The sequence below is a fragment of the Scyliorhinus canicula genome, chromosome 3 (genome assembly GCF_902713615.1).
Source record: "Scyliorhinus canicula chromosome 3, sScyCan1.1, whole genome shotgun sequence".
In the NCBI taxonomy this organism is placed as follows: domain Eukaryota; kingdom Metazoa; phylum Chordata; class Chondrichthyes; order Carcharhiniformes; family Scyliorhinidae; genus Scyliorhinus; species Scyliorhinus canicula.
Genome location: NC_052148.1, coordinates 49,452,487 through 49,476,926, shown reverse-complemented (window position 1 = coordinate 49,476,926; position 24,440 = coordinate 49,452,487). Strand labels below are relative to the sequence as shown.

Below are 24,440 nucleotides of genomic sequence, written 5' to 3'. Positions count from 1 at the left end.
TCTCTGGTTGCATCCAGAGAAACTATGTTAGACTTGGTATTGTGAAATGTGACAGGATTCATTAATGGATGCTGAGTCAAGGCACCCCTATGTTGTAGCAACCAAAATATGAGTGAATTTTATGTCCAATTTGAAAGGGAAAAGATGGGTCTAAGACTAGAATTTTAAACTTAAATAAGGACAACTGTGGGCATGAAAGCCGAGATAACAGAAGTGAACTGGGATATTAGGCTAGGGGATAGAGAAACAGTGGCAGCCGTTTCAGGGGGTAGTTCAGAATACACAGAATAAGCACATTCTGACTGTTAGAAATATTCTAAAGACCTGTCCACCATCTGTGGTTAACTAAAGATGTTAAGGAAAGTATCAAACATAAGAAAAAAGCATAAAACTGTGTAAAGATGAATGGCAGGTCAGATCATTGGTCAGAATATAAAGAACAGCAGAGAGGCAGTAAAAGAATAAAGAAATTAGAGTACGAGAGAAAACTAGCTAGTAATAATGGATAGAAAATGTTTCTACAAATATTTAAACAGGAAAAGAGTAGGTAAAGTGACAACGGTCTCCAGAAAGTGGCAAAGTGGGAGTCAAAAGTCACCAATAAGAGGGCAGCATGGTGGTGCAGTGGTTAGCGCTACTGCTTCACGATATCGAGGATCCCGGTTCGATCCTGGGTCACTGTCCGTGTGGAGTTTGCACCCTCTCCCCATGTCTGCGTAGGTTTCACCCCCACAACCAAAGATGTGCAGGGTAGGTGGATTAGTCACGCTAAATTACCCCTTAATGGGAAAAAATAATTGGGCACGCAAAATTCATTAAAAAAAGACATTAAGGAAAATGAGGAAAACAAATGCTGATGGTGTAGGGGATTGTATATTAACATGGATAAAAGATTGGTTGGCAGAAAACAGGATGCGTAAATGGGTCTGTCTGATTGATAGGATGTGACAAGTGGAGTCCTCAGGGACTGGAATCAGGTTGGACTGGCTAGGCTTGTTTCCACTGGAGCTTAGAAGAGTGAGAGGTGACGTGATTTAATTATACAAGATCCTGAGTTGTCTTGATAAGGTGGGCATGGAAAGGATGTATCCTCTTATGGGTGAGTCCAAAACTAGAGGGGTCACCCTTATAAGGCAGAGATAAGGAACAAAAGTTTCTCTCAGAGGGTTGTGTGATTTTGGAATTATCTGCCTCAGAAGGCAGTGGAAGCAGGGGCATTGAATATTTTTAAGACAGATTCCCTAAGGTTATCAGGGGCAGAATGTGATGCTCAAAACACAAACAAATCAGCTATAATTTTATTGAATGGCAGAGTAGGCTTGAGGGACCAAATGGCCGACTTCTGCTCGTATTTCAAATGTTTGTAAGCTTGTATCTGTGGTAGCTATAATTACTACATTAACCAGCCAGCAAAAATATAATGGAACAACCCACACAAGATACTTTAGGATATGAAAAACATTTATCTTTTGTTGCAATCCCAATTGATGTTATAACTGGACAGAGAGATCCCAGACTGGAACCCTCGCTCACAAGACCGCAACTCTTACTTGTTTTAATAAGTTTTAATAAAATGTGGAGAAACAGTCACAGGACCATTAATTCATTTTAACAAGAAAAAAAAGTATTAAACATGAAAAATTGGATTATGATACAATGCTCTTTTACTCCCCCCCCCCCCCCCCCCCCCCCCCCCCCCCCCCCCCCATTATGTTAGCACTTACATACAGCTTTTACTATTGACACGGTTTACAAAGGACATCTTAATCTCCAATGGTCTCACCAACACAAATGGTCCCTTTTAAGCACAAAAGTTGACTGGGTAAATACACTCTCTACTCTGAACCATAAGAACATAAGAACTAGGAGCAGGAGTAGGCCATCTGGCCCCTCGAGCCTGCTCCGCCATTCAATTAGATCATGGCTGATCTTTTGTGGACTCAGCTCCACTTTCCGGCCCGAACACCATAACCCTTAATCCCTTTATTCTTCAAAAAACTATCTATCTTTACCTTAAAAACATGTAATGAAGGAGCCTCAACTGCTTCACTGGGCAAGGAATTCCATAGATTCACAACCCTTTGGGTGAAGAAGTTCCTCCTAAACTCTGTCCTAAATCTACTTCCCCTTATTTTGAGGCTATGCCCCCTAGTTCTGCTGTCACCCGCCAGTGGAAACAACCTGCCCGCATCTATCCTATCTATTCCCTTCATAATTTTAAATGTTTCTATAAGATCCCCCCTCATCCTTCTAAATTCCAACGAGTACAGTCCCAGTCTACTCAACCTCTCCTCATACTCCAACCCCTTCAGCTCTGGGATTAACCTAGTGAATCTCCTCTGCACACCCTCCAGCGCCAGTACATCCTTTCTCAAGTAAGGAGACCAAAACTGAACACAATACTCCAGGTGTGGCCGCACTAACACCTTATACAATTGCAACATAACCTCCCTAGTCTTAAACTCCATCCCTCTAGCAATGAAGGACAAAATTCCATTTGCCTTCTTAATCACCTGTTGCACTTGTAAACCAACCTTCTGTGACTCATGCACTAGCACACCCAAGTCTCTCTGAACAGCGGCATGCTTTAATATTTTATCGTTTAAATAATAATCCCGTTTGCTGTTATTCCTACCAAAATGGATAACCTCACATTTGTCAACATTGTATTCCATCTGCCAGACCCGAGCCCATTCACTTAACCTATCCAAATCCCTCTGCAGACTTCCAGTATCCTCTGCACTTTTCGCTTTACCACTCATCTTAGTGTCATCTGCAAACTTGGACACATTGCCCTTGGTCCCCAACTCCAAATCATCTATGTAAATTGTGAACAATTGTGGGCCCAACACGGATCCCTGAGGGACACCACTAGCTACTGATTGCCAACCAGAACCCCAAGTAAATGCCTGTAGATGTCTCCTCAGAATGCCCCCAGATGATCGTCATATGAGTGTTACTAAACTCCACTCCCAGAAACATATTTTCTCATAATATGCTTTCCCTTCGCTTTTTGCATTCTGAAATCCAGACCAGGTTTTCCAAATGACACTTTTAACAGCGAGTCCAGTCCAGGATTTTACACCTCCCCTTTAGGATTTCTTTGTCTTGACTGCTGTGCAAATACTCACAATTGCTTCAACTCTTGATTCTCACACTCCATTAAATCACACATTTCATTTGTTTCTGGAGTCTGCTGTCCACTTTAAATCTAGTTACTCAATTGTCTCTTCCACTCAACAAACTTTGTTTATTTAGATATTTAGAACAGTACAGCACAGAACAGGCCCTTCGGCCCTCGATGTTGTGCCGAGCAATGATCACCCCACTCAAACCCACACCCTTAACCCAACAACTCCCCCATTAACCTTATTCTTTAGGACACTAAGGGCAATTTATCATGGCCAATCCACCTCACCCGCACATCTTTGGACTGTGGGAGGAAACCGGAGCACCCGGAGGAAACCCACGCACACACGGGGAGAACGTGCAGACTCCACACAGACAGTGACCCAGCCGGGAATTGAACCTGGGACCCTGGAGCTGTGAAGCATTTATGCTAACCACCATGCTACCATGCTGCCCCTCTTCCGTTTACTCTTCCTTGAATTCTGCTGAATCATATGTTGATCTCTGTTCACTTAACTCTAGACCTTGTGGACATTTCTCTTCATTCCTCTTGTTCCCTTAACTAGCTGCTCTTCATATCTCTACACTTGTTTTCTTAACCACTACTCCATGGTATGACTTTTCTTCTAGAAAAGCCGAGAGAGTATCCCTCTAGTCTTCTAACAGATCTGTGAGAGTTGCTTTCTCTCTAAATAGCGGTATCCAAATGCTATCAAATCAGCCAACTAAAGGGCAGCACGGTGGCACAGTGGTTAGCATTGCTGCCTACGGCGCTGAGGACCCGGGTTCGAATCCCGGCCCTGGGTCACTGTCCGTGTGGAGTTTGCACATTCTCCCCGTGTCTGCGTGGGTTTCGCCCCCACAACCCAAAAGATGTGCAGGTTAGGTGAATTGGCCACGCTAAATTGCCCCTTAATTGGAAAAAATAATTGGATACTCTAAATTTTAAAAAAAATTAGCCAACTAAAACAAAAGAATCTCTACCTTACAAGGTCCTAATTGCTAAATTAGCTCCTTCTTAACAAAACCCCTAATCTGTAAGAACCGAAACCCATTCCCCTTTGGCAACTCAAAACTTCTCTTCCAATTCTCCCAACTCCGCAAACCTACTTTCCACAAACAAATCCCTAAATCTCTCAATCCCCACCCGCTCTCACACCCTCTACATTGCATCCATCCCTGCTGGGATAAATCTGCGATTGCTACAGATCAGCGCCCACAAAGACATGTCCTACATCTTAAAATGCTGCCTGAACTGATTCCAGACCCTGAATGTGCTACCACCACCAGGCTTGTGCAGTACTCAGCTGGTGAAAACCGAAGGGGAGCCGCAGTGCCCTCAGACTTGTCCCCCTACACAATGCCTCGTCCATCCGCCCTAACACCAACCTCTTCTCCAAGACCCATTTCCACACCATCTCGCCGTTCACCACCCAGTAATACTTCAATAGGTTCAACAGAGCCACGTCCCTCCATCTATCCTTCGCCAGAAAACCCTTCTGAATCCAGGGCGCCATCCCCACCCATATTAGGTCCATGCTCATTCCCTTTAGCCTCCCAAAAAAGGATCTGGCACAAAAATCAGGAGATTCTGAAAAACATCAAAACCTTCAGGAGAATTGTCATCATCATGGTCTGCACCCGCCCCGCCAATGATATCGGGAGAACATTCCACCATCTGAAATCCTCCCTCACCCCATCCACCAGACCCACTCATTCACCCATTCTGCTTCCTCACTGCCCCCTTCTCATCTTGGTGCCTCTCCCGTTTGCAGGGCCTTGCGTTCCTTGTCCTGGAATCGGTGGAGCTTGATGATAATCACCCTTGGTGCCTCTCCTACATTGGGCCTCTGCCAGAGTGACCTGTCGGCTCTGTCCACCTCAGGGGGCTTGGGGACATTCTCTCCCCCAATCAGCTTTCTTAACATCTGTGCCAGTTGGTCCTTTGGCTTTCTACCCTGTACCCTCCGACAGTCCAACAATCCTAAGGTTCTGGCACTGAGACCTGTTCTCCTGTTCTTCACCTTTCCCTTGAGCGACCCCTGGGTCACCACTTACCTTGCCACCTCTGCTTCGGATGAGGTGATCCAATCACTCTGTTCAGTTGCCGCCTTCTCTAATTCCCGCACCATCACCACCTGCATCTTCAATCGACGTTTTCTTCAGCATCTCCCTAAAGGGGGCCAAGGCTTCTGCTATCGTCGACTTCACCGTCGCCATGAGGTCCTCCTTAATGGAGTTCCTAGGTTTTAGGAACTATTGTGCCAGGAACTCCATCATTATTCTGTCGAGGAGAGGTCCAGCGGTTGCGTCGCAGATTGGGCTCGCTTTGTCTATCGTGCTCTAACGCGCTCCTTGTGTCTGCAGCCTCGATCTTCCCCTCCTGGCTCTTACTGTTCTTATTGTCTTTTTGGCCCTTTAATAATAATCGCTTATTGTCACAAGTAGGCTTCAATGAAGTTACTGTGAAAAGCCCCTAGTCCCTCACATTCTGGCACCTGTTCAGCGAGGCCGGTACGGGAATTGAACCCGCGCTGCTGCCTTGTAAGCCAGCTATTTAGCCCAGTGTGCTAAACCAGCTTCTGATGGTTTGAGAGCAGTTCTTCGGATGTTTTATGTTTCAGGGTGAGTGGTGGTGCAGGGGGAGGTTGTTCGATTAGCGACCGATTTTCGGGTCAAAAGTACCAAACGTTGAGGGATGGCACGGTGGTGCAATGGTTGGCACTGTTGCCTCATGGCACCGATCCCAGCCTTGCGTCACTGTCCGTGTGGAGTTTGCACATTCTCTGTGTCTGCATGGGTCTCATCCCCCACAACCCAAAGATGTGTAGGGTAGGTGAATTGGCCATGCTAAATTGCTCCTAATTGGGAAAAGAAAAAATTGGGTACTCTAAATTTATACACTAAAGTACCTAGATTGAAGTCTCTTGGGGGAGATCCCTTTCATGTGACTGGTCAGTGCACCCCCGCCACCCGTAGTCCAACAATGGCTTCCTCACACAAGAACTGCTATACAGATGGTCACTCTTTGAGAAGCTATTGGCTGACATAACAGTCCTAAAGTCAGTACCAGACACTAAATATTCATTTTGAAATCGTTGTGGAGAAAGGTCACATGACTCGAGTGACCATTTTGAAATCTCTACACCAATTTGCGATCTGAGAAAATCCTCTGTCTGCTGTTCCAACATAAAACCAGTGAACATCAAGTACTAGGATTCCAGGATGAACAATGGCCTGCTGCTTGTAGTCTGTCTCTGCTGGACGATTTCCTACCATTGCTGCAGAATTGACCCAGTCTGTCTATCAACTTCACCTTGTTGTATCAGCAATAAGAACTCGACAGTCCGGTCTACAGCCAGCTGAACTCTTTGCCATGTGAAAGAATTTCACTCTGGACTCAGATAATTGCAGGCATTAACATTCATTTCTGTCGTTATTTTACTATTACTATACATAATTTTAAAACTTTTTTTTTCTATTCCCCTCACTGTGTGTACCTACGTAATGGAATGGGGCATTGCAAACACGTCTATTCCAGGTCCTTGACCTGCTTTGCACTCCTCCTAGCCCCTTCAAAAAGATACCGACCTCCTTCACACTCAATCTAACAAAGCAACATTGAACAATTTACAGTATAAATACTGTAGTGCTGCAATGATTTGGAATGATTAACTAAACTTCATCTTACTGTACGGCAGGTGAAATCTTAATTACAAATGCAATTTAGTACAGTATACTTTAAATAAGTTATGAATCCTTAAAGTGTCTCCAGAGTCCCAGATCCAATTGTCAGTGCTCCAGATACAATTTCCCTTTTGGTATGTATAATTAAACAGAATGATGGATGAATATATAGGATTAATTTATTTTACATTAATTTTTATTTTTAAAATATACCTTTGGATCTTTTTCAAAGGAAGGCTCTGCCTACCCTTCTCTGCTGTATGGAAAGGATCCCAGTGCACATTTTCATCGAAGAGCAGGAGATTTTGCCCCGTGTCTGGTCAATATTTATCCCTCAATCAACATCACAAAAACAAATTATCTGGTCATTACCACATTGTTGTTTGTGGCAGTTTGCGGAACTCAAATTAGCTTTGAGTTTCCTACATTACAACAGTGACTTAAATTCCAACACTACTTGAGTAGCTGGTTCATGGGTCACTGGTATCAGTACTGGAGAAAATGGGGGGCTGTACCATTGGGATAGTCTACACCTGGGCCATGCTGGGACAGATGTTCCAGCGAGCTGCATAACTAGAGAAGTCTCTAAACTAACAAGTTGGGGCGGGGGGTGTGTGTGTGGAATGAGGGTCAAACTTGAGTAGATATAGCAAATCAATGGGCAGATTCAAGGCAGGAGAGCATAATAGGAATATGGAAAATGAGGATCGTAGCAGGAAAGGTCAGAGAGCTAAAATCCAAGAATACACCAACAGTTACGGTGAGATATTACAAAAATAACAAACATAAAACAAAACATAAACTCTCTGCATCTGAATGTGCATCACATTCATAACAAAGTAAATGAATTGATAACACATTGAAGTAAGTAAATATGATAGCCGTTAGTTGGTGCAATAGTCAAGAGATGACCTTGGTTCAAGACATTAGGATGCAGAATTAGTTTGGGTGGAGATGAGTAGTAGTCCCAGAAAGAAGTCACCAATGCTAGTGGTCTACAGGACCCTAGCAGTACCCACAATGTAGTACAAATATACAAGAAGAAATATTGGGCACGTGAGGTAAAGGGACAGCAATAATTATGTGTGATTTTGACTTGCATATAAACTGGAAAAGTCAGATTGGCAGTAGCCTGGATGTTCACAGAATGCTTTTGAGATAGTTTCTTGGAGCAGTACCTTCTGGAACCAGCCAGAGGGCAGGTTTATATTAGACTTGGGGCTGGATTCTCCATTCTGGAGAGTAAGTGCTCCTACCGGAGTGGAATCGCTCCTGGTCTCCACTGGCACTAGGAGCAGCATCCAGGAGCGATTCCCTCTCCTTTTCCATGCAAATTTATGGGTGGAGGGTAGCACCAGCAAGAGCTGTCCCTGGAGTAATAAAACTGTCAATTACTGGTAAATGCAATGTATTTGTGTGTGAAATTGAATGGAAGATCTGCATTTCAACCACTTGTCAAGGGACTTCAAGCCCTTTGAATTGGACTGGGCTTTCAAATACGCCTCGGATACTTGTAACTGCTGCTGCTTTGAATACGTATGTAGATGCTGAGAAAGGATAAGTGAAAATGCATTAATTATTTGGCCTACTGCCTGGACTGCTCTTCAGCTTTCGGGCAGGGGTCTCTGGTGGGTGGGGGCGGTCCCTGTTGCGTATCTGATGCGTGGTCTCTTTCAACGGGTCTGATGGAGCTTGACTGTCAGGCAGCGGGCAGGATTTGCATTGCATTGTGGGGGGGCACCTCCATTATACACTTGACCCACCGTGGTGTCTAATGTCAGGGCCAATCTTGAAAATACCTGCGGCACGGTGGTGCAGTGGTTAGCACTGCTGCCTCACGGTGCTGAGGACCTGAGTTCGATCACGGATAACTGTCCATGTGGTTTTCACATTCTCGCCGTCTGCTTGGGGCTTTGCCCCACAACTGAAAAGATGTGCAGGGCAGGTGGATTGGCCACATCAAATTGCTCCTTAATTGGAAAAATTAAAAAATATTAAAAAGTACCTTCACCAATCCATGCCCGCATGAACTCCAGCTGAGAGGCCTGGAGCATCCTAGCTGTCTGAGTAATTGAGCTTCCATCCAGTTAAATGGGTGCAAGTGACCAATTTGCATCTTCACGCCAGCACTGGGCATATAGCTCGCTGTTGCTACCAACAGGCGACCAGAGCATCAGGCCAATGCTCAATTCACCGGTGTTTCGGGAACATTGCTGCCGGCAGCATAGAATCTACCTCTTGGTGTGTAATAAGACAGGATTGATTTATTACCTCAGAGTAAAGGCTCCCCTAGGTAGCAGCACCCACGATTGAATTTTACATTCAGTTTGAAAGGGAAAAGGGTCTAAGACTAGAATTTTAAACTTAAATTAGGGACAATTATGGGAGCATGAAAGCTGAGCTAGCTGAAGGGATCTGGGATACGAGGCTAGGGGAAAGATTAATGGACAAGCAGTGGGAGACTATTTCAGAAGACTCAATAAGAATATCTTACTATAAAATTGTTTTTAAGGGTTAACTAAAGTTAAGGAGTTTTAAACTGAAGGAGGAAATATATAACTATTCAAAGATGTGTGGTAGGACAGATAGTTTTTCAGAATGGAAACTAGGAGTAGGCCATAAAGAAAGCAGAGAATGACTAAAAGGTTACTCAGAAGAAAGAAATTTCAAGTATGAGAGGAAGCTAGTTAGGAATGTAAAAACTGACAGTGCGAGTTTCTACAGGTATTTAAAAAGGGAGAGTGTTAGTGCGTGTTGCTCCTCTCGTGAGTGACAATGTGGAGGGATATGGAATACCTGAGAAAACAGATGGAGCTGCAGGCTGAAAAGTCTGGTCCTGATGGCTTCATCCTAGGATTTTAAAAAGGGGTTGTTAACGAGATAGTAGATGTATTAGTGGTAATTTTCCAAAAATCCCTAGATTCTGGAAAGGTTCCATCGGACTGGGAAATAGCAAATGTGACTCCTCTATTCAAGGGACTCAGAAAACAGGAAACTATAGGCCAGCTAGCTTGACGTCTATCGTGGGGAAGGTGCAGAATCAATTATGGAGGTTAGAGCTGGGCACTGTAAAGAGAAACATGATAATCAGTCAGAGTTTACATCATTTTATTAAAGGGAAATCATGTGTAACCAATTTATGGAAGTTCTTTGATGTAGTAACTTGCGCTGTGAATTAAGGGGAGATTATAGTCCTACAGTACTTCAATTTCCAGAAGGCATTTAATTAAGTGCCACATCAAATGTTATTGCAGAAAATAAAGGCTCATGGTGTACGGGGTGATATAACATGAATACAAGATTGTTTCTGCCAGCCAGTCAGAGTATGTATAAATGGGTCTGTCTGATAGGCAGGACGTGGTGAGTGGATTCCCGTGGGTGTCTGTGCTGGGGCCTCAACTTTTTACCATTTGTATCAATGACTACTTAGATGAAGGGGGTGAAGGCACGGTAGCCAAATTGTCGACAACACAAAGATAGGTACTTAAGTATGTTGTGAAGTGTTCATAAGGAGGTTGCAGACAGATATAGGCAGCTTGAGTGAGTGAGCAAAAATCTAGTAGATGGGAGTAGAGATGAGAATGCTTTCGCAGAGGGTTGCGTGACTTTGGAACGGTCTGCCTTGGAAGGTGGAGGAGACGGGATCACTGAATATTTTTAAGTTGCAGGCATAGATTCTTGTTAGGAAAAATAATCAAATATTATCAGGGGTACTTGGGAGTGTGAAATGGCAGCCCAGGCTCATGGGGCCAAATGGTCTACTTATGCTCTTATTTTGTATATTCATAAAGTGCTTTGGAGCATCCTGTGGTCTTGAAGGGTTCTATACAAGTCTGTCTTTCTTCCATGATCGCTTTTCAAACCAACTGACCTCAACTGTCCAGTCTTATATTTTAAGTAGGCTACTAACAACATTGACAAGACAAAGGTGATGGGGATGAATGGAAAGATTTGCAAGATTCCAATTAATGGAGTTCAGCTTGAACAGGCCTATTACCTTCTACTACCGTGAGTGACTCATCATAGAAGCAGAATCTACCAAAGAAATTTGGACCGGAATTAACAAGGGTCATGGTTTTGTGAACTCGCTTAACAGTATATGAAGCCACAGCACCTTCATTGCAATGAAAATTTGTCTTCAGCAAGCCCTTGTGTGGCCAGTGGCAATGTGTCATTGTGAAAGCTGGGCAATGAAAAAAAAGTGATCAGGCTCAAATAAGAGCATTTGAAATGAAAGGACTCAGATGGATATTATGTGTTTATGGATGGCCATGCAGAAAACGAGTGGTCGCTTGGGAAAGTTGGTGTTCAGAACAACTTGTTTCAGGCAGTGACATCAAGGAAGCTGACATACTTTCGCCATGTGAGGTGAACATCAAGAGTGTTTGGGAAGAAAGTTAATGCCAAGACAAAACATCTAGAAAACACGCACAAAGATATCCCAAGATGGTATGGATGGACAATATCGCTCTGGAGACTTAAAAAAAATATTGTCTAGACTTGTACTCGCAAAATTTTGGCATGCAGGGTGGCCTCGATAGGGAACAAATCATTAGAACATAAATTATAGGAATGTGCAAGTGGTTCCTCCAAACACCCTCAAGATCGTATTTACAGCACAGAAACGTGCTATTTAGCCCAGCCGGTTCATGTCAGAATATGAACCTCCTCCCGACTTCCACATGTGTAAATTGAGCTTCCTCCTCTCTTTATCATAGGATCCCTGAAGTGCAGAAGGCCCATCAGGTCTGCACTGGCCCTTGGAAAGGGTATCCAATCCAAGCCCATGCCCTCACCCACCATCTCACCCAACATTTTGGACACGAAGGGGCAATTTATTAATCAATGTGTAAGCACAACCTAGAAGATGGATCTATTAAGTTGTCAGTTGAGTTTCTCAAAAAGTGGTGAAATGTTCAAATATTCCCCAACTGAATGTTGTTTTAAGCTCCATTAAGGATGAAACTTCAATTGTTGATAACATATAGCAAATTCCTATAAGTCTATCATAATGAGGTCCTTTGTACATGTTACACACTTAAAACACTTCACTAGAAGCATAGTAAAAAGTCAGCCTGCCTGAGTCAGACAATAAGTCCCTGCATCACATCTCAGTTCAATATGTAGAATTAGTTCTGGTTTTTTAAAAGTTACAATGAATGAATGGGCTGTTTATGTATCTTTACGTACACTTCAAACTTAGAAGAAAAATAACATCAGCATTCAGGAACACATGACTTGGATCTATTAACTGAGCCAATGCAAATCAAGCACATCCAGAAAGACATGCTGCATCTGCAGTTTTTTTTTACAGTCTACACCTGCAGAACATAATTGAATCAGGCTACAACATTTGGGAAAAGATTTACAATGCTTCAGTTGGAACAGATTTACAGAGTTAGTTTTTTTTTAGATAACCAAGTTAGGTTGTTAAAATAAAGGAGGAAATAGTATACTTTGCGAACATTTTATTTATACTAATTGCTTAAAAGATAAAATGCATACATTACATGTTCTAGTTAGAACATCTGGTGACATTTTGCCAAAGTTGTTGTATTCCAGATTTCCATTGCTACCACATGGAGTCAATGCCATTCCAATAATCAAACAACAGACGTCAGAATGCCTGATTCACAATGTTTCTCAATGTTAACATCTTGCTACTGTAACACCATAACTTTCAATAATTTGTTTGGTCTTAAGTTTGGTTAACATTTAATTGATCAATAGAAACAGGCAGCATTTTTCACATACCGATTGCAATGAACAGTTTTCATGTTTCCCCTGTTTGTTCCTAAATGAAATTCTCAGTCGGCTCGTAGCCCTTCTGCTCAATCTTTTACGACAAAGGAATAATATCGCAGATGCTATATTTTCCCCTTCTTTTTTAAAAAATAAATTCAGAGTACCCAATTCAATTTTTTTTCAATTAAGGGACAATTTAGTGTGGCCAATCCACCTACCCTGCACATCTTTGGGTTGCGGGGGCGAAACCCACGCAAACACAGGGAGAATGTGAAAACTCCACACAGTGAACCAGAGCTGGGATCAAACCTGGGGCCTTGGTGCTGTGAGGCAACAATGCTAACCACTGTGCCGCCCTATTTTCCCCTTCTTTAGACTTAGAAGTTCAGTAGTCCTTTCTGAGCCTGTTTTATATCATAATTCAAAAGGTCTACGATGTCTATTTTCTATCAGTTCTCTTTGTCAAAGAGAACTAGAAAAATATCTAAAACTTTGAAAGGACTTGAGTAAAAACTGACTCAGGCCATGAAAGGGGAATTGGAAGCTTAATTTTTAAAAAATCAGGTTTTAAAGTTGAGTGCTTCTGAATTTCAAAATGAAAAGTATCACTAAATTTAAACGTACAGGAAGAAAATTATAGTTTTTGAAACATCCACAATGTAAAATGCAGGATTTATTCAAAAAATTTCCCCCCAATTCAAAGAATTAAAATATCTCTTAATTGCACGAGACAGGCACTCAGTTACTTTGAATTGATAACTTTTTCATCCTAACTCTTGCAATGTCAATTAACAATCTCTTACACATTAGTTTTAATAAATATCATAATCCAATGCAACTTTAATGTAAGAGAAAAGGCCATCTTAACTATTCCTAGATAGGCATTTCAGATCTTTATCATATACTTTTTCTGTTCTTAACTACCCTAATAATACTTGATTCCTAGCAGTCTCTACAAATGGTGCTGAAGCATAGTATAAAGATTTGCAAAATGTACACACATACACAGCAAAGAGAAAACTAAAAGCTTATATCTGTAATTTCCCCACTCCTTCAGCAAACAGTCTTAAAAACTTTAGAACAGCATGTCACTTGCAACATGAAACAACAGCTAATAATCAGAAAGCAGAAGTCAATCCAGATTCAAAATATTTAAAGAACATGAAAAGAGACAAATCTGTACTGGTGTTATGATTCATTACACTCCTAGGTGGTCAGATTTCCAATACAGACCTTCCAACTGGCTGGCAAGCATTTCAAAGGCATAGTAATTGGTTTTGTTATTCAAATAATTAAAAAAAACTAGCGGCTCCCATTCTTCCTTATTAACCCCTGTAAAAATTACATTTGTTTCATACAAGTACACTTGAATTTACATTTGGTTTCAACTGGAATTGTGGCATCGATGCATTTCATAGAAACCGAGCGGCAGATGCAGTGGAGAGCAGTAAATACAATAATGCTCCTAAATGAGGATTTCAAGATATGAAATGTTCACAGGCACACTTGTTTTGGGTGCATCCTCACTCTCCTCCAACGTGGATCAAGTAAATAATGCTAATCATATGAAACTTTTGTACAATGTCCACCTGCACTGTGAAAAGATTCAACAGTACAATTGCAGATTTTGACCATCCAAATTTAGGTTCCATCTGGTGAGAGCATTTGCACTCTATAACACTGCTGGTAATAATGGTGGAAGTAATTTCATATGATGTCAAATAAGATGCATTTTGGTACCAATAATATTACCTAAGCCAAGGAATAAACCGTAGAACAGCCTGTTAAAAAGAAAGCTCAAGCTTTCATTTCTGCAGTATAAGAATGTGTTAAAAACAGACAGGGTAAAATAAAATTTGATCGGACTACAAGAATACCCTTGATGTTAATCTTAACTAAATTCATTGTCATCCAAAAAAATGCATTCCTTAAAGGAAACATAAATAACAAAGAACGCCTTTTCCTCGTCACCCCCTAACTTGCTATACGCAGAATTGGGCAGGGAGAAAATTGAGTCAAGGAATAAACACCGATATTTCAGCATCAGTTGTGCCTGAATAGCACAGAAAAAAATGATCCACCTTTTTAGTGTTAATAACAAGATCGGGATTTCTGTAAAAAAATATAAGGTTTTTAATTTCTTCCTCCCAGATCAGAAACAAGCATTTCTTAAACCTCCTGTCTCTGGTCATAAGCTGTGTGTAATTTGAAAACTTTGGCCAAAGCAGCCAATGTTAAAACAATGGCCAGACCCTCATGCAAAAAAAAAAGGAAATGTAAAGAAAAAATAAAGAAACAAATTACACCATTAAAGGTGATGAACAAACTGTACAATACAAACATCCCTCTATAGAGGAGCTCTCGCAAGGGTGCAGTATAAAAAAGAATTTTTTTTCAATAAAGTGCAAATCAGGTGTTCTTTTCAAATAAAGAAAGCCTGGATCTGTAAATGTGGCTGAAGAGGCCACTTTGTTGTAATGCATGTATTCTTTTTTCAACAACAGGTTGGCATCCATCTGTTTTTCCGACCAGTTTTTGACTGTTCTGGAAATTTCTAAATTGTAAACCAGAAAACAATTTCCCCCTCCTGCAATGAGTAGTCTTTTCTGACATGGAGGTATTAGTTATTAAGGTTTTCAAAGTACTATCAGCAAAACTATCAGAACTCAATCAATGACACCCTCATTGTTCCCACATTTCCCCCATCCTCCCAGTTCAACTTTGAGCTTGGAGAAAAGTGGCTAGCTGAATGATCTGAATACCCTTTTGCAGCACCAAATCAAGCATTTTTCACAGCATTTGAATGTAGGATAACCATTATTGGTAACTAATGCAGTCTGTAATAAGAAATACAGGCCATTAATCACACTGGTGGACCATCATAGGAGCAAAGACACAAGCTTGAATACTGAGGTTTCTTTCAAGAGAAAATAAACAGTAGTTTTGCCGTTTGATTTTACTTTTGCATACCTACCAAAAAGATTTTGTTCTGAAAGAATATGCTGAACAAAGATAAAATATATCAGTTTATTAACAAGGTTGAACTCAAGCCTTCTTTCTTCCCACCCAAGCAAGACAATGACTGTTGCAGAGCAGCTCAGTCCAGTGGCTGTGGTTCTGCAATCGGCATGGTGTGAAGTACTTCATCCAGCAGCTGAAGGGCACGATGTAGGTGAATTTCAATCCAGCAAGGGGTTTCTTTGATGCTCTGCCTTGGGTAGTCAGGTCCCCACCCTTTAACAAAACTCATCCTGAGAATACATAGACGACGCAAGTCATCCACTCCTATTCCAGCTGCAGCAGACAAACCTGAAAATGATACATAGATTAATGCAAGAGCTTCAGTTAAAAGTCATCAGAATAGTTAATACATTGGGACTCAGGTTATTAAGAATAAAAACAAAGAACTGGTGATGCACATCAGGTTGGTCAATACATGGGGCGATTTTAATTGTGTGTTGAACTCTAATAATAATAATCTTTATTAATGTCACAAGTAGGCTTACATTAACACTGCAATGAAGTTACTGTGAAAATACCTTAGTCGCCACATTCCTGCACCTGTTCAGGTACACTGAGGAAGAATTCCACATAGACAGTGGCCCAAACCGGGAATCGAACCCACGTCCCTGGCGCTGTGAAGCAACAGTACTTACCACTGTGCTACCGTGCCACCCACAGGGTGCATAGGTCTAGTCCCAAGTCAATGGTCAGGTCGGATATTGGTCAGGAGCTGGGGGTATTTGTCGATCAGACGGGGTGTGGATCGGTGGAGGTGTTGTTTTTTATTCTTACTGATTGTGGTCTATGGGTCAAGAAGGCGAGGATCCATTTGCAGGACGAGGAGCCACGTCCTCGGTTTTGGAGTTTTGATATGAGCTTCGCTGGGATTATGGCAATGAAGGCAGAGCTGTAGTCAATGAATAGGAGTCTGTCATAGGAGTCCTTGTTGTTAAAATGCTCCAGGGATGAGTGTAGGGCCAGGAAGATAGTATCTGCTGTGGGCCAGTTGTGGCAGTATGCGAATTGCAGTGGATCGAGGCATCCTGGGAGTATGGAGTTGATGTGCTTCATGACCAACCTCACGAGGCACTTCATTACGATCGATGTCAGGGCCACCGGACAGTAGTCATTGAGGCATGTTGCCTGGTTCTTCTTTGGCCAACGGCACGATGGTGGTTTTCTTGAAGCAGGTGGGGACCTCGGGATGGAGTAGGGAGAGGTTGAAGGTGTCCGCGAACACATCTGCCAACGGGTCCGCACAGGCTGGAGTGCACGACCACGGCCCTTTCCAGACCCGTCAATTTTGGAGGGTTCACTTTCAGGAAGGCCGATCTAACTTTGTAAGCTGGGATGGTGGGTATGGGTGTGTCCGGGGCTGCTGGGGTAGTCGACAGAGGTTTGATGGTTTCCTGCTCGAACCGCGCATAGATTGCATTGAGTTCATCAGGGAGGGGTGCGCTGCTGCCGAAGATACTGCTCAGCTTCGCTTTGTAGCCTGTTATGTTGTTTAGGCCTTGCCACAACCGCCGAGAGTCTGTAACGCTAGTCTGTGACTCTAGCTTGGTCTGATATTGTCTCTTGGCATCCCGGATGGCTTTGCGGAGGTTGTACTTGGATTTTTTGTATAGCTCAGAGTCGCTCGACCTGAACGCCTCAGACCTGACCTTCAGTAGGGAGTCAATCGCCAGATTAAGCCATGGTTTCTGGTTGGGAATATATATACTGATTTCTTTGGCACACAGTCGTCCACACATTTGCTGATAAAGTCTGTGACGCTGGTGGTATGCTCATTTACCGGATGATATGTGACTTGGAAGGGACTTGCAGGTGGTGATGTTCCCATTCATCTGCTTGTCTTGTCCTTCTGGTGGTAAGAGTTCATATGTTTGGAAAGTATTATTGAAGGTACACATTGCTGGCGCTGTATGATGATAGAGGGAGTGTTGAAGGTGGCAAATGGGTGCCAATCAAGCGAGCCACTGTGTCCTGGCTGCAACATATTTCCTTGTGTCTATCTGCACCTACAGATCAGTCACCTTATTTATCACACTCTACGAATTCACATACATGCACAGTAAATTAATTTAGACCTAATTTCATTTCCTCCTACACTGACCCCACCTGATCCCATGCTATTTCTTACTTTAACGCCATCTGCCTCTCTGAATACTCTATGTGCTTGTTTTCCTTGCTAATATTTTCTGCTTCCTAAAGCTCTGCCAGGTTAGTTTAAACGCTCCTAAATAACACTATCAAATTGCTCCAACAGGATATTGGTACCGGTTCTGAACAGGTGCAACCCATTATTTTGTATTGGTCTCAACATTGCTGGAATCTAGAAGCTCTTCCTCCATGCATTCATCTGTTCCATGCTGTTTCTATACTCACTAGCCTATGGTACTGGGTTTATTCCAGAGATTTACTATGTTAGAGTTCCTTCTTGCCAGATCCTCTCCTAGCTGCCTGCAGGGCCAAATACCCATGCTATTGGTACCAACATGGATCAAGGCCTCGGGCTGTCCACCTCATGGACTCTGCAGTCACCCAATTACATTTTGACCCTGACATCAGGGATGCCAACACATCATCCTGGATTTACATCCACAGTCAGAAAAGTGCCTGCCTGCTCCTCCCAAAAAAAAATCAAATCTTATGTCACTATTTCCCAATGTTCCTGTTCCTCCTCAGTTTGGCTGAGGCAGCCGGCACGGTGGACCTGCCTATGGATGCACCCCCCAAAACGACCATCATTCTCAACAGGATTCAGAACTGAATATTGGCTGAACAGTGAGATGCAGGCAGGGCGCACTGCCTGCCTAGCCATCCTTCAACAAGAGGTGAAGGAACAGGAGTAAGCCATTCAGTCCATTGATCCTGCTCTGTCATAGAATCCGGAGAATCCTTACAGTGCAGAAGGAGGCCATACGACCCATCGGGTCTCCACCGACCATCTGAAAAAGCACCCTATCTCGGCCCACTTCCCTGCCCTACACCAAAAATCTCACCTAACCTGCACATCTTTGGACTGCGGGAGGAAATGGAGCACCCAGAGGAAACCCACGCAAACACAGGGAGAATGTGCAAACTGCACACAGACAGCTACCCAAGGCCAGAAGCGAACCCGTGTCCCCGGGGCTGTGAGGCAATAGTGCTGACCACTGTGCCATGGCTGATCTGATAGTAACTTCAAATCTGCATTCCGCCTGCTCTCAATGACCTATCACCTCCTTGCTTCCCAAGAATTTATCCATCTCCTCCTTGGAAATATTCAAATAGTCTGCTTCCACCATCTTTTCAGGCAGAGAGTTTCAAAGACTGACAGCCCTCTGAGAGAAAGAATTTTGCCTTTTCTTCATTTTAAGTGGGCAAACAGTTCTAGATTATCCCACAGGAGGAAATATTCTCTCAACATACACCCTGTCAAGAGTCCTCGCCTCTCACTCTTCTGAACTCCAATGGATACAAGCCCAGCCTGTCCAACTTTTCCTCACACGACAACTCGACTATTCCAGGTTTTATTCTGGTAAACTACTCTGAACTGCTTCCACAGATTTATATCCGCCCTTAAGTGACCAATACTGTACACCGTACTCCTCCCACATCCAGTCCCCTCTTACCACGTCCACTCACTCATTGCTTCCCTTGCCTGCACCCTCCCAATAACCAACCGCCTCCCTTGCCCACTCCTTCCCTCTCACCATTTCCCCTCTTCCAAACTCTCACTGCTTCCTGCCCCTCTCCGAAGCCCTCACTATGAACAAGGAATCAGAAGTGAGAGTGACAGAGTGAATGGGGTATGATGATCGAGAGGAAGGCAGCGGGAGTGGGAAACAATGAGCAGAAGGTAGGAGGTTAGTGGGAAGTGAAGTTAGTATGGGGAAATTTGGCAAGGTTCCTTCAAGGCAGCTAATAGACTTTTAATGCAATAATTACAGGTCAGCAACATATCCCAACATTATTACATGTTTTCTTGTAGGAAAGTGATTTTTGTTCAGCACGTCATTGTTTGTGGGAACGATTTAGAGGTGATAAATGAAGTGTAGCTGTACTGAGAATGTCACATCTTTAACTCACGAAATACAACCTTACAATTGGAAGTTGACACACATGGTCCTTATTTTCCTCTAGCATTGATAGCCTGGGGCACTAAACTTATCTAGACATCGGAAAATGCACACGGTAAGAAAGACCGAAGAGGTGGGTATGGGGATAATTGCCGTATCAAAGCAGTGAAGATCGCAGGCCATCATAGATGCCATGTTAACAATCCTCAAAAAAAAAGACCTCACATCCTTAGGCTCAAAGCTGTCATGTGAGAGTACCTTTAAGAAATTAGTGTTATAAATGGGTGTGTATATAAATATCTGTAGTGAGAGTACCTTTAAGAAATGGGTGTTTACTACTACAGTGATGTCAGAGAGTGGGTGAAACTGGGCTGTCTGTCAGCTTTTTACTTTCGTTTTTGAGCAGACTGCAGGGTGTGTTTTACTTTTGTTTTCAGTGTTGGAGCTGAAGCCAGACCAAGCAGGTGTACTGCTGTTTTCTCTGCCATCAAAAGGCTATCTCTTGATCATGTGGTGAATTCAGAATTATAAATGTTTTCAGTAGTGACTTTAACCTGATGTGCTTCAAATAAAGGTTTTGTTTTTAAGTCGTATGGATGTTAAAAAGGAAAGCTTAACGGTTTACTTAGTGTTGTAGTCTTTGGGGGTTGTATTTGAATTAATGGTTGCTAAGAAGTTCACTGTATGTTTTAAAAAGGTTAACTTGAGTTCATAGAATAAATATTGTTCCGCTTTACATAGAATTTACGGTGCAGAAGGAGGCCATTCGGCCCATCGAGTCTGCACCGGCTCTTGGAAAGAGCATCCTACCCAAGGTCAACACCTCCACCCTATCCCCATAACCCAGTAACCCCACCCAACACTAAGGGCAATTTTGGACAATAAGGGCAATTTAGCATGGCCAATCCACCTAACCTGCACATCTTTGGACTGTGGGAGGAAACCGGAGTACCCGGAGGAAACCCACGCACATACGAGGAGGATGTGCAGACTTCGCACAGACAGTGACCCAAGCCGGAATCGAACCTGGGATCCTGGAGCTGTGAAGCGATTGTGCTATCCACAATGCTACCGTGCTGCCCCATTAAAAAATGCTTTTCCATTTCTGCTGTACCATACCTGTAGAGTGGGCCGTGTGCTCCCCATACCACAATCTATTAAAAGTTGTGGGTCAGGTGAACTCCATGATACACTTCGGGATTCTCGAAACCCTGGCCCATAAAAGAGCCTTCAGAGTGAACTTCCCGAAGCAACTCCCGAAAGTGACACCAAAATCCCATTTGCAACCTAGAATCATTTGCCACTTTGAAAGGTGGTAGCAACAGGCGTGTAACGGAGGTGTAAACTAGATAATAGTGCTGTTCGTGATGGTAAACGATTCACTTTTGAATAATGAGAAATAGAAAAAGTAAACTAAAACACAAACTATTATGCAAGAATTTCATCAAGTGAAAAAGAAAACACTCAAGTTAAAACTCACAAGAAATGTGGGATGTATTTAGGAACAGAGAATATTGTTCCAACATGAGAACAAACAACTTTATTGCATGTTAGGATTTGCACAAATCAGGAAGGAGCTCTTCATGGACTAATCCCAATGGACATATTAAATAAAATGAATATTGAACATCAAAAAGAACACTGCCCCAAAACAATGATAAGCCAGTTGAACCCTAGTAATCTGAGGAAATGCTGAATGAAGAATGAACAAGTTAAGGCATTAAAAGAATGGGCGTTGATAGGCAAAACGTCTATTTTCTCAACGTTATGTTTTGCACAAAATACTGAATCCAAATAGGCATGGTAACTTACTGATAGCTGGGGCAATGCCTCCCACTGAACCCGGTCCAGGGATGTTTCCAGCAACAGCTGCTGCTTGGGCAGCGGCTGCAGCCTGAGCAGTAGCAGCCTGTTGTTGCATTTGACGGTGACACTGACGCAAATCAAACACCTGGAACACAAACAAAATGGATTTTAAAACTGCTTCAATGAAAAACACATTTGTAAATTTAAATCTCCAATATTGCTTTAGATGGGAGCTCATCCACCCCAAATTATCAGGATCAGCAATTAAACTGCTTCCAAGACCTGTAGTAATGTTGTGCTCAAGCATCCATGAGCAGTCTTCAAATAACGGACATTCAACTTCTCTGGGGAAACTCTTGGATCACAACAGCTAAGAGATTGTCCAGAATTCACCACATGGGGAACTAAATGAACCAAGTCCAAAGCTCAGAGCCATGCTGTGGATCATTTTTTAAAAAAAAGCTTTTTATTTAAAGCATGAAATGATCACAGTTGTTGTTTTCAATTCAATTCTAAAACTTGAGACAAACTGTTTTCAGTGTATAATTGTATGAGTGGGGGTGAGTGGTGTGGTCATAAGCTGCAAAGTGTCATGTTTAGGTGTCAAGTGTCTGATGACCCCAGCTGAGAGGTAAAAATCTTGCTTTCTTTAAAATAAAAATATATGGGAAATCCTTTTACTTCAGGATAGAATAATAAAGAACATTCTCAAAGAACTTTCTGCTGATCTGCCACTTTGCATAATCAATAGTCTTACAAGAGAACGTCATGCACTTGTGTACATTATACAGGTTGAGCATTACGAACGGCAAGGTAGCACTGCTTGCCGTGCTCCAGGGACCCGGGTTCAATTCCGGCCTCGGGCTGTTTGTAGTTTTCACTTTCTCCCAGTGTCTGCGTGGGTTTCCTCCGGGTGCTCCGGTTTCCTCCCACAAAGATGTGCAGGTTAGGTGGATTGGCCATGCAAAATTGCCCCTTCGTGTCCAATAGGTTAGGTGGAGTTATTGAGTTATGGGGCTAGGGTGGAGGCGTGGGCTTAAGTAGGATGCTCCTTCCAAGGGCCAGTGCAGACTCGATGGGCCGAAAGGCCTCCTTCTGCACTCTAAATTCTATGATTCCCTTATCCAAAATTCCAAAAGCCAGAAAATTTCAAAATCCGCACTTATTTTCAAGTGCCGATGTAACATCAATAGTGGGAAATCCCACAAGGTTCTGGGAGGATTCTGGACAATATGCAGGTCCCAAAGCCAAACCGCTGGACATGCGCATTACCACTTTATATTCTGAAATCCAATACACACTCAGCCCCAAGCATTTCAGAAAAGGGATGCTCAACCTGTAATGTTAACCATGGCTAACAAAAGCAGTCTGGTGTGTACAATACAGAACATGCAAAGCAGCACAACAATCAATGATCAACCGGTCAATGCTGCTTCTAAGGCACTGGCACCAGCCATTTCCGATGACATTTTGTGATTTAATGTTGCTTGCCAATTGATGCAGAGCAGTAGACACTGACATTACATAGTGGAGGTGGATAGCCACTGTAGCTGGGTCAAAGCCAAGACCAAACTTTTGCAGAAAACCACAGTAATGGCAGTACAAAAGATTTAAAGGGTGTATCTCCAAGCTAACTAGGCCACCAAAAGAACTAAAAGTTGGATCTGACAGACGCACCAAAATTTGGATCCTTGGCTCTCTTCTTACAGTCGAGTTGTTGCTACAAAAATGGAAAAATTGCTCCGACTTAGTCAAGCAGTCTTTTCCATCCAGATGGAAAAGCACTGCTTTTGTCTCAAGACTAGCTGCATGACAAATCTCAGGTGACAGCAAACTAATGAGTTTCTTTCCTTTGTAACTCATTTGCCCAGCCAATTTTTGTCATTTGCCATCTTTTCTCCTAGTCTAGTGTCGTAGACTGATTCAACATAAAGAGGCCATTCACAAGAACATACAAATTAGGAGTAGGCATTTGGCCCTTCTCTACCATTGAACAAGACCATGTATGATCTAATTGTAACCTTCCACCATCCCCGATAACTTTTCACTCCCTTAACTATCAAAAATCTATCTGTCTCTGCCTCAAAAACAAAGGCTCTGCTTCCACTGCCCCTTGAGAAGTGAATTACAAAGACTCACTTTCCTCGGAGAAAAAATTCTACTCATCTGTCTTAAATGAGCGACCGCTTATTTTTAAACAGAGACCCCTAATTCTGGATCCTGCCACAAGAGGAAACATACTCTCCAGGACCACCCTGTCAAGTCCTCAAGATCTTAGGTGCGCAATCTTCCCAAAGGGGAACAAAGTCCCAAAGCGAGCACACTTAGAGCGTGTTTCCTGCACTCTCAGTGCCAAGAAACACATGGCCATTCAATGCGACTCGTGTTGAATAAGGGGCCTGAACGGGGAACACGTGGCAGAGGCCACACATAGTCCCGTTCTTTTTATAATTGGGAGCCCCGCTAGTCGGAACTCCCCATTGTAGCAAGAGATCGGGATGCCATTGTTAAATGGCATCTAGATCTCCGTGGCCCCCAAATACGACTCCCCCCCCCCCAAAGACCCGCGTCGGGCAACCCCGACCCAATCGAGCATGCGCAACAAATTGCCAGCGTGACAAATTCGCAGTGCCATCTGAAGACCTCGGCAGTGTAAGGCTGGCACCCAAATGGCACGACCAAGGTGCCAGACTGGCACTGCCAAGGTATCAGGTGGCACCAGCAGTGCAAGGTCACACCCTGCCCAAAGGGCATGCAGCTGGGGACCTCCGATCTCCTTGGAGATCCCCAAGACTGCCATTCCGTCTGGTCCCCATTTACATATGTATACATACTTCAACCCAACTCCGTGCCTGCAAGTACTCTCCTTTGTCAGTGTTACCTTTCCCACTGCCTCACTACACGCTTTGACGTCATGAACATCGGCTACCTTAGTTGCTGGACTAAAAGTCCGGTTCCCATTCCCCTGCCAAATTAGTTTAAACCCTCCCGAAGAGTACTAGAAAA

At 43.1% G+C, this 24,440-nt stretch overlaps 1 protein-coding gene across 2 annotated transcripts in view; it reads right to left on the bottom strand.

The window, feature by feature from the left end:
- Positions 1 to 12,269: 12,269 nt before the first annotated feature.
- The window catches only part of smad4 (SMAD family member 4), a 118,685-nt gene continuing 106,514 nt past the window's right edge, over positions 12,270 to 24,440 (bottom strand). For both annotated transcript variants that reach the window (XM_038790520.1, XM_038790519.1), the window contains exons 11-12: positions 21,441 to 21,579; positions 12,270 to 15,870 (exon numbers count right to left, since the gene is read on the bottom strand). In XM_038790520.1, coding sequence (XP_038646448.1) covers positions 15,659 to 15,870; positions 21,441 to 21,579 — 351 coding nt within the window. In that variant the 3' untranslated portion in view covers positions 12,270 to 15,658. The remainder of the gene's footprint in view (positions 15,871 to 21,440; positions 21,580 to 24,440) is intronic.